The 14,085-nt window shown below is 44.7% G+C and overlaps 1 protein-coding gene across 4 annotated transcripts in view; it reads left to right on the top strand.

Moving 5' to 3' along the window:
- LOC135115030 (serine/arginine repetitive matrix protein 2-like) overlaps positions 1–14,085 on the top strand; it is a 258,581-nt gene that overhangs the window by 216,943 nt on the left and 27,553 nt on the right. For all 4 annotated transcript variants that reach the window (XM_064031462.1, XM_064031461.1, XM_064031460.1 and 1 more), the window contains one exon: positions 9,261–9,693. In XM_064031462.1, coding sequence (XP_063887532.1) covers positions 9,261–9,693 — 433 coding nt within the window. The remainder of the gene's footprint in view (positions 1–9,260; positions 9,694–14,085) is intronic.

Raw genomic sequence — 14,085 nt, 5'->3', positions numbered from 1 at the left:
TGCCGGGATGGTGGTGTTCCTCGTGACCCTGATGCTGAAGCGCTGCACCGCCATGAGCGGTGTGCTGCTCGACAGGAAGGGGAGCAAGAGGTCTGTGTGGGCGTAGGTGTCTTCTATTACGCCACATCACGCGACCGCTGCCCATCTTGATGAGGTAGTCTCTCCTTCGCCCAACAGCCACGATGACACCCAGGCGATCCCAGAGGCCTGTCGTGTGATCTTGAACGTCGACGTGGCCACCGAGGTGCAGGAGAGGAAGAGTACGGGCGGACGCGTCGTGGCGAAGTTTCGCTTTCTTCCTCAGTCGCTCTGCCTTGGCGTCGCACTCATCAGCAGCGCGCTGCCACTGCTGAGCGTATGAGCGATGATGAGCCGGGACACAGGACCTCATAGGATGACCGAAGAGGACTTGTGCTGGTGATCGCCCTTCCGCCCTCGGAGTGTTGCGCAGTTCCAGCAACCCGCGAGCGAACGCATCCTCGTCCAGGTGTCCCTGCTGTGTGGTCGTGAGGATCAGCTTCTTCACGGACTTGACCGCTGCCTCGGCGTGACCATTGGAGCGTGGATAATGAGGTGAAGATACACGATGCTCCACCCCCATCGAGCCAGGAAGCGCCGTACCGATGAAGAAGTGAACTGCGGTCCACCGTCAGTCCTCAGGAGAACAGGCACGCCCGTGTCGGCGAACACACCCCGAAGGACACGAACGAGCTGATCAGCCGATGCTGGACGTGAGCATGCAGACACGTGAGGCCACCCAGACAAGCGATCTACATACACGAGGTATGTACGGCCTGCTGCGTGGAAGTAGTCTGCAGAAACTGACTCAAACACCCTGCTGGGTGTGTCCGTGTCCTGCCAGAGAGGTTCGTTGGCTTGGCTTGGTAGGAGTGGACGGCATAGTGAGCATCCAGAAACGACGTTCTCAACGTCTCTGTCCATACCAGGCCAGTACACCGTTTGTCGGGCCCGTCGCTTGGTGCGCTCCATCCCCTGATGACTGTCATGGAGTCGCTCTAGTGTTTCTCGGCGGAGGCTGTGAGGAATAAGAAGCCTCGGCCCGTAAACCACCAGGTCGTCGTCTACGGCCAGCAGACTGCGCACCGGCCAGTACGTACGCAAGCGGTGATCGAGGTCGTGGCAATGATCAGGGAAGCCCTCGATGATGACGTTCTTGAGCAAGCAGTACTCCCCGTCTCTTGCTGCTGCGGCACGTACCATTTCCACAGTCTGATCCTGGAGTGGTGCTAAGCGGACGCCGTCCTCATTGGTGGCAGATAACGCTGAGATGACCGCTGAGTGGAGAGGGTCGAGGTCACCAGAAGTAGCAGCATCCTCTTCCTCCACTGGGTCCTGTACTGGAGCACGTGAGAGGGCGTCGGGCACACAGTGTGTCGATCCCTTTTGCAGCTTGCTGTGAAAGAATACTGAGCAAGCTTCTCCCTCATGCGCTGCAGCCGCAGGTTCTCTATTTCTCCCAACAACTTGCTATTGAGGAGAGGTATCAGCGGGCGGTGGTCGCCCTTCCGCCGAGGGCGGAAGGGCGATCACTAGATCGAAGTGAGGGAGTCCTTTCAGGTAGGTGCCACATTTCCTGACTGCCCAGACGATTGCAGCCATTTCCAACTCTATTACTGCATAGCGGCTCTCTGTGTCTGTAACAAATCTTGACCCGCATTGCACCATCTTCCACTGGTCACTGTGCTTCTGCAGGAGAACGAATCCAAATCCGTGCATCCTTGAGGCGTCAGTCTGTAGCATCGTTGGTAATGATGGGTCGAAGTATGCCAAGACAGGTGGGCTGACGAGACACTGTTTCACCTTCTCAAACGCCTCTTCATGGTTAGGAGACCAGCACCAACTGTTCTTCGGGCGTAAGAGATCTCTGAGGGGTTGTGCAGCTGCAGCCACAGCAGGAGAAAAGCTTCCAAGCTGGTTTGTAAGACCCATGAATGATCGTAAGTCGGTGATGTGCTGTGGTCGTGGGAAGTCAGAGATTGCCTTAACTTTCTTTGAGTCTGTCGTGTAGCCTTGTCCAGAAACAGAGTAACCACAGTAATCTACCACTCTTTCCGCGAATGTAAACTTCTGTGGGTTGAGAGTGATGCCGTGCTGGTCACACCGCCGCACAATCTGAATGACATGGGCTAAGTGCGCACTGTAGGTGGAGTCATAGGCCAGGATGTCGTCCACGATCTTGATGGTGTTAGGTATGTCGCCGAGAGCTTGGTCTCCGCGACGGTTATACTCGTCTCCAGACGAGACGAGACCCATAACCGCTCGCCGAAACTTGTACCGACCCCAAGGTGTTATGAAGCAGGTTAAATCCTGGTCTTCTTCTCTAATGGGGACTTGAAAATACCCCATCTTGGCATCAAGAGTGGTGAACCAAACTGCTCCGGTCCCGATCGAGGCGATGGCGTCATGAGGTGAGCGCACTGGATACACGGGCCTCTTCACGTAACGGTTGAGTCGTGTCAGGTCAACACACAGCCTTACACCAGATGTCTTTTTTGGGACAGGCACGATGGGGTGGCACCATGCCGTAGGATCCACCAGCCATTGCACGTAAACCTTCCTTTGCTTCGAAGACGCTGGGAAAGGCCTTGATCACAGCAGCAGCGTGCCCCGCACGCTGCTGTGGCGTTGGGTCGTAGGAATGAGGCCAGCTGATCACTTCTGTGGGCGTAGATAGAGGTGGCTGCGAGGCGGTCGGGTACTTGATGGAGCTGTTGCCGGTGTGCTGTTCTTCCCTGCGTAGCGGTCGGATTTGAGCCGGAAAATCTTCGGGGAGGATTCCGAGAGCGATGGAATCGTACCAGCTAAGCAGCGCCCCCTTCACCTCCTTCACCACGCTCACAACAGTCTCAGCTTCCCTGTCGCCCAGTTGCAAGTGCGACGAGAAAGTTCCTACACAGGTGAGGGGGTGATTACCGGCAGCATAAAGTCCATCACCATCAGCGGGCGCCAAGCTGGAGGGCGGGATTCCAAGGAGTGTTGCCGTGTCGAGGCCAATAACGGTCGTTTCGGCCCCAGAGTCAGGAGTCCACGTAATCTTGTCTCTTCCAGCGGGATGTGTGGCGGTAATGAGCACCTGGGGCGCAGGTCGTGCCGTCACCGTCTTTGTGTATACGCCTGATAAGAGCTGGTATACACTGGCACTGGCTCCCCGCCTCGGGCCTGCACCGCGATGAGGAGAGACAGTTGAGGAACTCCTCGAAGCTCCTCGTCGTTTCCTCACTGTCTGCTGACATACACTCGCAAAATGCCCTCTTTTCCCGCAGTTACGACACACTTTATCTATTGCCTGGCATCCCCTTTTTGTCACTGCGACAATCTTTGCCACAACGATAACAGCCCGTGGGGCTTGAGCCCCCGAAACTGCCCTTCCTGTAGTTCGAGACAGCGTTCACACCATGGCTCGAAGAGTGAGAGCCGCCCCTTAGTACTGCACTACACTGGTTAGCGCTCTCTGATGCTCTGCAAATATCTATGGCGTTTTCAAGGGTGAGTTTCTTGTTTTCCAGCATGCGTTTCAGAGCCACTTCGTCTCGTGTCCCAACGACAATTCTGTCACGCAGCTGATGGTTTATGCACTGGTCGCAAAAGTCACAGAAATTGGCGATTTCCTTTACAGCACATAAAAAGTCGTCAAAACCTTCTTGCGTTTCTTGCACGCGGGAGTAGAAGTCTCTTCTATCCATGATGATGTTGCGCTGGCTTCGCAGGTACTCACACATTGCATCGAGGATGGTTCTTAACTCCGCGTCTCTCGGTAAGCTTATCCCGTAGCGAAGTGTACGGGTCCACTCGTCGTCTAGGACAGCAGCGAGTGCCGCCCTCTGCTCAGCCAGGGAGAGACAGTCTATCCTGGCGAGGGTTACGTATCCTTCAAACTTATGGCGCCACGTGTCGAACTCACGTAATGATGCTGACGCCGTTAAGTGAGGAATGATGGTGGCGGACGTCGGGAACCTCGCGCCCTGGGTAGACGTGCTGCGGGCTGTGGTTTCGCCTTCATTGCTCGCCGTGGTGCGACTGGGAGCTTGTGTCCCCACTCTCTCCAGCAGCTGGGTTAAACGCTCCTCGCGAGCCTGACTCTGCTCCGACTGTCGCGCTAGCAGGGCAGCCAGCGCCTCCAACTGCTTCTCCATTCTGCGCCGTACCCACTGCAGCCTTGTCCTGATCCTACTCACTGCGCCATGTTCGACTCTTGACCAGCAGGGGCACAGGAAACGCAGGTAACAGTGCAGGTGTTTATTCACAGAAGGTGTGAACAGAAGGCTGGAGGTAGGTGATCTCCCGGCGCCCAGGCCGCGCCACTTCCACTTAACACGTATGACTGAAGCCTAGCTCGTTCACTCATACACGTATTCATGCCTCACACAAGTCTCGCTCATTCACTCGTTCACACAACTAGCTAACAACCACACATTAGGTTAAGTTGGGTTGATAGAGCAAAGGATTTTAGGGTGTTTCAGTAGGGTGAGTGTACGGTTAGGGTGATGCTTAGGGTGCACGTCGTGTAAGGAGGTTAAATTAGTGTGAAAGGGTGAAGGTAAGAATATTATTTCTGGTCTTCTATTTTAGGGTGAATTAGTCATTTTTGATTGATAATAATAGGGTGAACATTTAATTTTGGTCTTTTTAGGGTGAAGAAATATTTTTGGTCGACTCTTGAAGGATGAGGATATATCTTATAGTCGACTTTTAAAAGGGTGAATGAGACGATACGGTCGAAATCATTGGTAGGGTGAGCGAATATATTTAGGTAGGCTGGGAGAGAAGTGCTATGGTCGATTCTGATAGGGTGAATAAGTTCGATTTTTCATTTTCAGGGTGAGGGAATAGATTTGGTAGATTTGTAGTATGAATAGGGTAAGAGAGAGAGAGAGAGAGAGAGAGAGAGAGAGAGAGAGAGAGAGAGAGAGAGAGTTATTTTGGGTTGAATTTTACCACGATAAGGTTGTTTTTGAAGAAATGAGACGGATTAAAAAAGTACGAGTACATGAGGGATTAGGAAAGGGTTAGAGAGAGAGAGAGAGAGAGAGAGAGAGAGAAGAGAGAGAGAGAGAGGAGAGAGAGAGAGAGAGAGAGAGAGAGAGAGAGAGAGAGAGAAGGCACCCGTAAGACGTCTAGTGATTAATGGGCTCGGTAACAGCTTAATTACCGTCACCTAATTAGTTCCTTTTGACATTATTCAGGTGAAGGGAAGAGAATTTCGTGACACTCATTGTCATTCTTTCCCCCGTTGGCTTAACTTTGTTTCCCTTTATTAATTCCCCCCTTGTTCCTTGCTTCGTGTTTCCTCTTGCTCTTGTTGGAGGGAAGAGAGAGGTGGGAGAAGGAGAGAAGGAAGCAAGGGAGAAACGAATGGAGGAAGTAAGAGAGAGAGAGAGAGAGAGAGAGAGAGAGAGAGAGAGAGATGGAAAAAAGAAGAATGAATGGAGGACAAAAGAAAGAAGGAATGGAACTCTTGCACGAAGGAAGAAAGGAAGGAAGGAAGTAAGGGAGAAATAGATGGAGGAACGAGGGAGAAAGAGATAAGGAAGAAGGAAGGAAGGGAACGAGGTATGGAAAGGAAAAAACGTAGAAAGGGAGGAAGAGAGGGAGGAAATAAAGCCACGTAGGAAGAAAGAAAGAAAAAGAAAGGAGGAAAAGAAGAAGGAAGAGAAGAATAAATGCAAGAAGGAGAAAGGAAGGAATAGAGATACAAAAGGAAAGAACGCAGATAAAAAGGAAGAGGAGGAAATAAAGGAAAACAGATATAATGAAAGGAAAAAAGAAGGAAAACAATTAGGAAAGGAAATAGAAAAGGTGGGAAGGATTAAACAGAAAGAGAGGATTAAAAGGAAGGAAGGAAGAGAGAGAGAGAGAGAGAGAGAGAGAGAGAGAGAGAGAGAGAGAGAGAGAGAGAGAGAGAGAGAGAGAGAGAGAGATTAAATGGGAAAGTTAAAAAAGAGGAGAGAGAAAAAAAACGAAGGAAAATTATTCGTAATAGAAGTTAGTGAAAAGGAATAGGAAGGAAAAAATAAAGGAAGAGAAGAGGAAAGAATGGACAAATTGTAACGAGGAGGGACAGAGAGAGAGAGAGGAGGGAGGGGAAAGGAAGAATTAAAGGAAAGAAGGAAGAAAGGAAGGAAGAAACTATATTACTCCACAATAAAGAAGAGAAAAATGAGACAACAGTGGAGAGAGAGAGAGAGAGAGAGAGAGAGAGAGAGAGAGAGAGAGAGAGAGAGAGAGAGAGAGAGAGAGAGAGAGAGAGAGAGAGAGAGAGAGGAAAGAATTAGTAAAATATAGCAAGGAGAGAGGGAGGAAGGGAAGGAAGAATAGATAAAAGAGAGAGAAAGGAAAGATTTTATAATAAAGATGAAGGAAGGACAGGGAAAGGGAGAGGGGAGAGGAAAAAGAAAGAGAAGAAAGAAGGGAAGAAATATAGGAAGGAGAAAGATGAGAAGAAATGAAGGAAGGAAAATATGGTCAGGATGGAGGGAAAGTGTGGGAAGAAAGTAGTAGAGAAAGGAAGAGAGGAAAGAAGAAGAAGAAGAGGAGGAGGAGGAGGAGGAGGAGGAGGAGGAAGAGAGGTTGTGGTGGTGTGTGTCGTTATATAGTCTTCTTTATTATTTATGATAGTAATTTTGGGCTACACACACACACACACACACACACACACACACACACACACACACACACACACACACACACACACACACACACACACACACACACACACACACACACACACACACACACACACACACACACACACGTTAGCAAAAAATAATAATAAATCCATATTTCTCCCGACTTAATAAAATACAGTTTTTTTATATATAATTTCATAATTTCCTCGTATTTCACATTTTGTTCCACTTTCAGAAGTTAATTTTGTAAAAAAGTCGCGACATTCACGTCACGTTCACTAATTTCTGTGCTGCTGGAGAGAGAGAGAGAGAGAGAGAGAGAGAGAGAGAGAGAGAGAGAGAGAGAGAGAGAGAGAGAGAGAGAGAGAGAGAGAGAGAGAGAGAGAGAGAGAGAGAGAGAGAGAGAGAGAGATAATACCCCCTCCCACATACCCACCTACACACACACACACACACACACACACCACACACACACACACACACACACACACACACACACACACACAGACACACCCAAGCACACACACACACACCCACCCACACCACCACCACCATCACCACCAGCACCTCCTCCATAAATTTCCCAAGACTCGTTGCGTATCGGCCAAAATGGGTGATGGCGGGCGCAGTAAATAATGGAGACGTAGATCTTAAGTGAATAAAGCGAGTCTCGTTACTTTAATTTGCATGTGTGACACTTTTGTGATTACGCGTGTGACGGGGCTGAGAGGAGGCTAATGTTAATGGGATCGTGGCTAAGTAGGGCTGGAGGGAGAGGCTGGGAGAGGGGGAGAGTGGGAGAGAGGCAGGGTAGCGTATGATCCTAGCGGTAGTGGTGGTGGTGGTGGTCGGAGGTTTAGTATAGTCGCTCCTCAAGTATTGGCTAACTTCGTAAAGAAAATGTGATAGTGTTGAAGGGGAAACCTGACTGGCGGGAGTTAGGGGCTTGACGGGTCCTTTCTGGGTCAGGCGAGGCTGCTGGGGAAATGTGAGTGACTCGATAAGGATTTTTTTTTTTATCTTCTTTTCTTTTCTCTTTTTTTTTTTTTTCGTGTGGATCTAGTTCAAGGAGTCTTTTTTGGTGTAGATGTATTAGACTTTTTTATTTTTTTGTTTTAGATCTGTTTCAAGAGGGGCCATTTTTTTTATTTTATTTTATTTTTTTTTTTATTTTTACGCGTCTGGGTCAAGAAGTGACTCGATGAAGCTTTTTTTCTTTTTGTGTAGATTTGATTCAAGAAGTCTTTTTGGTGTAGATGGAAGAATTTTTTTTATTTTATTTCGTGTAGATCTTTTTCAAGATGGCTTTTTCTATGTGTCTGGTTCAAGAAGATTTGTTTTTCTTTTTTTATTGTAGATTTGATTATATATATATATATATATATATATATATATATATATATATATATATATATATATATATATATATATATATATATATATATATATATATATATATATATATATATATATATATATATATATATATATATATATATATATATATATATACATATATATATATATATATATATATATATATTATAATATATATATATATATATATATATATATATATATATATATATATATATATATATATAATATTCAGTATAATTCAAAAGATTTTTTTTCTATTTAAGTGATTCAAAAGATCTTCTTATTGATGTGGATCCGAGTGAAGACCGCTTCCTTTATATGTCTGATTCAGGAAGACTTTTTTTCATTTAAATCTAATTCGACCTTTTTTTTTTTTTTTTTTTTTTTCTAACTCAGGAAGCCTTTTTCCTTCATTGAAAATATCACGAAGGATTTTATATTTTGTTTTGTTTTTTGTTTGTATTTGTAAGTGTGATTCATGATTCAACAAAAGCTTTATTATTTTTTTTTTTTCATTCATCTGCATATACTTTGCGTTAAAACCCTTTGTTGATAGCGTAATTCAATTTAGGCTACATTTATTCAAGACCACTCTATCGCCTTTCACCAAACAATGTGACATTTAATTTTGTTTATCATTATTGTGTCCAGCCATTGTACAAGTAAATAATAACGTTAATAAATCCTTACTGTCATATTCCACGTTATATTTTTAATTTAATGGCTCCCGTCCTCCCTCCTCCTCCTCCTCCTCTTCCTCCTCCTCCTCCTCCTCCTCCTCCTCTTCCTCTTCCTCTTCCTCTTCCTCTTCCTCTACCTCCTCCTCCTCCTCCTCCTCCTCCTCCTCCTCCTCCTCCTCCTCCTCCTCCTCTTTTTTTATTTTCTTTTTGCTTTCCTTTCCTCTTTCCTTTCCCTTTTCTTTTTTTCTTTCATGTGCCTTGCTTTGTTTCTCCTTTTTCTTTTATTCTTCCTCTCTTTTCTTTTCTCTTCCATTCTTTTCTTTGCTTCTTCTTCTTCATCTTTTTCTCTCTTCTTTTTCTTTCGTTTTCTTTTCTTTCCCTTTCCTTTTTTTCTTTCTTTTCTTCCCTTTTCCTTCCTTCTAGTTCTTGTTTTTATTCTTCTTTTTATTCATCTTCTTCCTCTTCTTGGATATCTTTTCCACATTCCTAAGACACTTAACAATTTAACAATTTAACAACACCCATCACTAACCGCCTTGTTTCTCTCCACCAGGTCGCTCTCCGGTGAAGGAAGGCGGGCGGAGCGAAGAGGAGAGAAGCAAAGAGCGACACAGGGAGAAGAGGAGAGAAGGGGAGAAGAAACTCGAGGCGGAGAAGAGAGTTCGGCGCGCGGATCATGAGAGACTGAAGATAGATGAGAAGAGAAGAAGTGCTAGAGAAAAGACACCAGGAGGAGGAGAAAAGAAGAGAACATCGCAGGAGGAGGACAAGAGGAGATCCCTAGACGATAAGGAGATAAGGGAAAGAAGGAGAATAGCAGAGAGAGAGAGAGAGAACAGGAGAAGTGCAGAAAAGGAAAGGAGACGCAGTAAGGAGAAAAGCACAAGCCCAGAGAAGAGAAATAAAGAAGAGAACAGGAAGAGGAGAGAAAAGACCCAAGATAAAGAAAATGTGAGCCGCGGAATTCCTTTGGGGAAGAGAATAAGGTGAGGATATCTATTTCTCTTCTACCTTCTTATTCTATTTTCTCTTCTTTAAGGTCAGGAATGTAAAGTTCGGCGGACGCAGCTTTAAAAATAAACGAGCTTCCCCATTCATTACTCCGTTTTCCCTATTCCAGTCAGGCGGGGGTTTCCTTTTGATTCAATTAATTCATTCAATATCTTCACCACTTGGGATTAAATTGTAAATATTTTTTTTTTTTCTCGTTTATGTTTTATCCCGGGGCGTTTTTCTTCTTTGTTTCCCGTTTTCTATGTTCTTACCAGTGTGTGTGTGTGTGTGTGTGTGTGTGTTTGTGTGTGTGTGTGTGTGTGTTTGCTTCGTTGACTTGTGTATAACGAGTTTGGAGGGAAAAGTGATTGGCTAACAGACAAACACAGCTTACTCTTATCAAATGAAAGGGAAAACTGCATAACGCTCTCTCTCTCTCTCTCTCTCTCTCTCTCTCTCTCTCTCTCTCTCTCTCTCTCTCTCTCTCTCTCTCTCTCTCTCTCTCTCTCTCTCTCTCTCTCTCTCTCTCTCTCTCTCTCTCTCTGATCTTTAATCCTCTCGCTTTACCTTTTTCTCCCCTCTCTTTCCCCTTCCCTGCTCCTCTTTTTCCTTTCCCTTCCTTTCCTTTCATTTTCCTTTTATTCCTTTCTTTCCTGCCTCCTTCCTTCTTTCGGTTCTTTTCATTCCTCTTTCCTATTCCTTCCGTTCCCGTTCCTTTTATTTTTCTTGCCCTGCCTTCCTTTCCTTCCCTTCCCATATCATCTCTTTCCTCTTTCCTTTTCCTTCTCTACCCTTCACTTCCCAACCCTTCCCTTCCTTCCCCTTCCATTCCCTTCCCTTCCCTTCCCTTCCCTTCCCTTCCCTTCCCCTGCTTAAGCTTCCTTTACCCTCCTTTCTCCTTCATCTTTCCTTTTTTTATCTTTCCTTTCCATTTCATCGTTCTCTCCTTCCCTTTCCTTTCCTTCCAAATATCATATCCTCGATTACTGTTTGTTTCCTTCCTATCCCTTCTTTTACCTCCATTTCTCTTCTTTTATTTCTATTTCCCTTCATCCCTTAAGCTTTCTTTTTCTTCCCCTCTCATCTCATCTCCCTACTTTCTTTTCCTTTATTTTATTTTTCTCTCATCTACAACATTCCCCTTATCATGCCCCCAATGCCATGCTAACCTTTTCTCTTCCGGCACTGGCACACAACATCTGTACCACACCTGCACTGCGATGACTAATGGTACCTGATTAGCCTTAATGTGCACCTTTATTACTGCTGCACCGAGTCTGGGAAACAAAAATTCAGGGGGAGAGAAAAAAAAAAATCAGTATCTTGCCAAGTTAATGTCTCGCGAGATTTTAATTTGAAGTAATGATAATGTTTGGTAATGAGTGATTGTATTTGTGTGCCGCGCCACTCCCGGTGTTGAAAGCTGAGGAAAGAGCAGTAGGTGGTGGTAATAATTGTTGGGAGGGTGAGTTTTTGTGGGTTTGTGTGTGTGTGTGTGTGTGTGTATGTGTGTGTGTGTGTGTGTGTGTGTGTGTGTGTGTGTGTGTGTGTGTGTGTGTGTGTGTGTGTGTGTGTGTGTGTGTTTTTCCCGGAAGGTGGCAGGTGTGAGAGCTTCATTTGTCTACCCTGGCCTAATGTACCTGTGTGTGTGTGTGTGTGTGTGTGTGTGTGTGTGTGTGTGTGTGTTAAGATGCGTTTTTCTGCTTTTCTCGTCTTCTCATTGCGTTTTCTTCTTGTTGTTGTTCCAGTGTTAGTTCTCCTTCTTGCACATATTCTTTTTGGTTTCTTGGCTAGTTCATGTCTTTATTTATTTATTTATTTTATTTTTTTGTAAGTTCTTTTCCTGTTTTCAAATGATCTTCTTCTTCATCTTCTTTTTTACTTTTTCTTTTCTTTTCTTTTTCTTCTTTTCTTTTTCTTTTTCTTTTCTTTTTCTTTTCTTTTCTTCTTTTGTGTTAGTTTTGTTTATGCATCTTTCTTTTCTTCTTTCTCTGTTCTTTTGTGAAATACTCTTAGTTTTTTTTTTCTGGGTATTTTGAATTTTTTTTTTTCTATTCTGGTAGTTTTTATTTTATCTTTTCAATTTCCTGTTTTGGTGTTAATTCTTTCATATTTTTCTATTCTTTATTTCCGTGGTAACTCGTATTTTCGTACAATTTCATCAGTTTTTCTTTTTATTCATTTTATTAACATTTTCTTTCATGATTTTTTCTTTAACTGTTTTGTGTTCAATCTACATTTTTTTTTTCTGTTCTTCATAATTCTTTCGGTATTTTTTGTAGATTTTTCTTTTCCTTTTTTGTTTTTTTTTTACTTTTCTCTAATTATTTTTTACTCTTGCTCTTCACTATCATATATTTTACTTTCCTCCTGCTTTTCCTTGATCATTTTACCCATGTTTTTGTGGATCTCTTCATCTCCCTTTGGTTCGCACTCTGTCTTTCTTCGTCTCTCTCAATCTCCTTTTGTCTCCCTTCCATCCCCCCTTTCAGTCTCCCTCTCCTCTCCTCATCCTCCTGTCGCCTCTCCTCTTCCAGCTCATTCCTCTTGTAATCCCTCCCAGACTCCTCCTCTCTCTTTCACTTCCCTCTCTCCCTCTCCTCCTCTTCCACGTCCATCATTTGCTCTTTGAAACTCCTACATAGTCCTTCTCAAGCCTTCCCTTCCTCCCTCTCCCTTTCTCCCCATCACTCCTCTCCTTTCTTCTTTCTTTCTTTCTTTCTTTCTTTCTTTCTTTCTTTCCGAAACCCCGTCTTGTCATGCTGTCAGCTATTCCACTTGTCCTTCCCCTCACTTTCTCTCCTCTCCCTCACTTTGTCTCCTCCTCCTCCTCCTCCTCCTCCTCCTCTTCCTCCTCCTCCTCCTCCTCCTCCTCCGACTTGAGGACAGTAATGGAGAGGCCAACTTGGCGGACTGCAAGTTTTTTTCCCTCCTTTCCTCCTGAGCCTTCGTCCTCCTCCTCCTCCTCCTCCTCCTCCTCCTCCTCCTCCTCCTCCTCCTCCTCCTCCTTCTCCTCCTCCTCGCAAGATTTCGGTCCCAGGAAACAAGTTAAAGTGGCTCCATCTTATCTTCGTGCTGTCCTCTCCTGGTTGTCCTCTTTTAGTGTCTCAGAAGTCGATGTGAAAAATGGTTATGTTCTGTACTTGCTGTTTCGAGACTTTGGATATTTTGACTCTCCTTAATTTTCCTTGGTATCTTTTTATTCATTATTTATTTTTTTTCTATCAATGAGTGTCGAGTGCAAATAATTATCGTCTATTTTCGTTCGATATGGATGAAGGTGACAGGGTGGCGAAAGCAGCAGCGATCGTAAATATATTGTAATTACTCTAACTCTCAGGTGGCCTTGTAATTAGTTCAGGTGTTGCAGGCTCGGGTTATAAATACGGGAGAGGAGGGGGAGGGGTAGGGGAGGAGGGGCACTAGGAGGGGTGGGAGGGGGCTGCAATTAAATGGAGGTGGTAATAAGTGGGAGTGGTGATATTGAAAGCGTCAAGGAGCGGAGGAGGCAGAATGATTTACGAGGCGTGATTAGAACACACCCCGATATTGCGTGTTATATTTGCCCGCAGGAACACGTAACACATTGCCTCACCTCAACTTGCGACTCGGCTAACCGGCCCACCAACTACCTCTCTCCTTTCACCCAAACACACAGTCATGCAGTTTCTCTTAATTTTCCCTCTATACAGCGTAATTTTTTCTTTTTTTCTCTTTATACAGCTGAAATGACCGTTTTTTTTTTCTCTATACAACTCGTGTTCCTTTTTTTCTTCCATACAAGTTATGTATTTTTTTATTTTTTTTTTATTTTTGTATAACTGAAATGTATCTTTTTTTTTTCTTCCATACAAGTGAGATGTCCCTTTCTACCCCTATATACAACTTAAATGTCAAATGTTCCTTTTTTTTTCCCTCCATACAGCTCAAATGCCCTTTTTTTTCCTTCCATATAAGTGAAATGCCCTTTTTTTTCCCTTTATATAAGAAATATTTTGTTCCCCTTCTGTAAAAGTGAAATGTTTTTTAGCCCCTCCACACATACAAAATATACTTTTTTTTTCCCTCTTTCCACACATACAAAACACCGCTTTATCCCCTCACACAAAACTTCTCTTCATACAACTCCATACAACTTCCATACCACTAAAATTTCTCTTCTTTCCACTACACATACAGTAAATAAAATAGTAAAGTTCAGTACGCATTCCGCCTTGCAGCTCCCCTCTCCCTCCCTCCTCTTCCATACACGCCATGGTCATTCCCCTCCCAAGGCACTCCATGATAAACCTCCCCTCGCCACTCTCATCATTCCCTCACCCTCGTGTCCTCACCTGCCTCCACCTACACGCATTTCACCACATTCTTACACAGTCCATCCAGCA

The sequence above is a fragment of the Scylla paramamosain genome, chromosome 28, assembly GCF_035594125.1.
Source record: "Scylla paramamosain isolate STU-SP2022 chromosome 28, ASM3559412v1, whole genome shotgun sequence".
Classification (NCBI taxonomy): Eukaryota; Metazoa; Arthropoda; class Malacostraca; order Decapoda; family Portunidae; genus Scylla; species Scylla paramamosain.
Note: the sequence above shows the minus strand (reverse complement) of the source record. Positions and strands in the feature narration are given on the sequence as shown.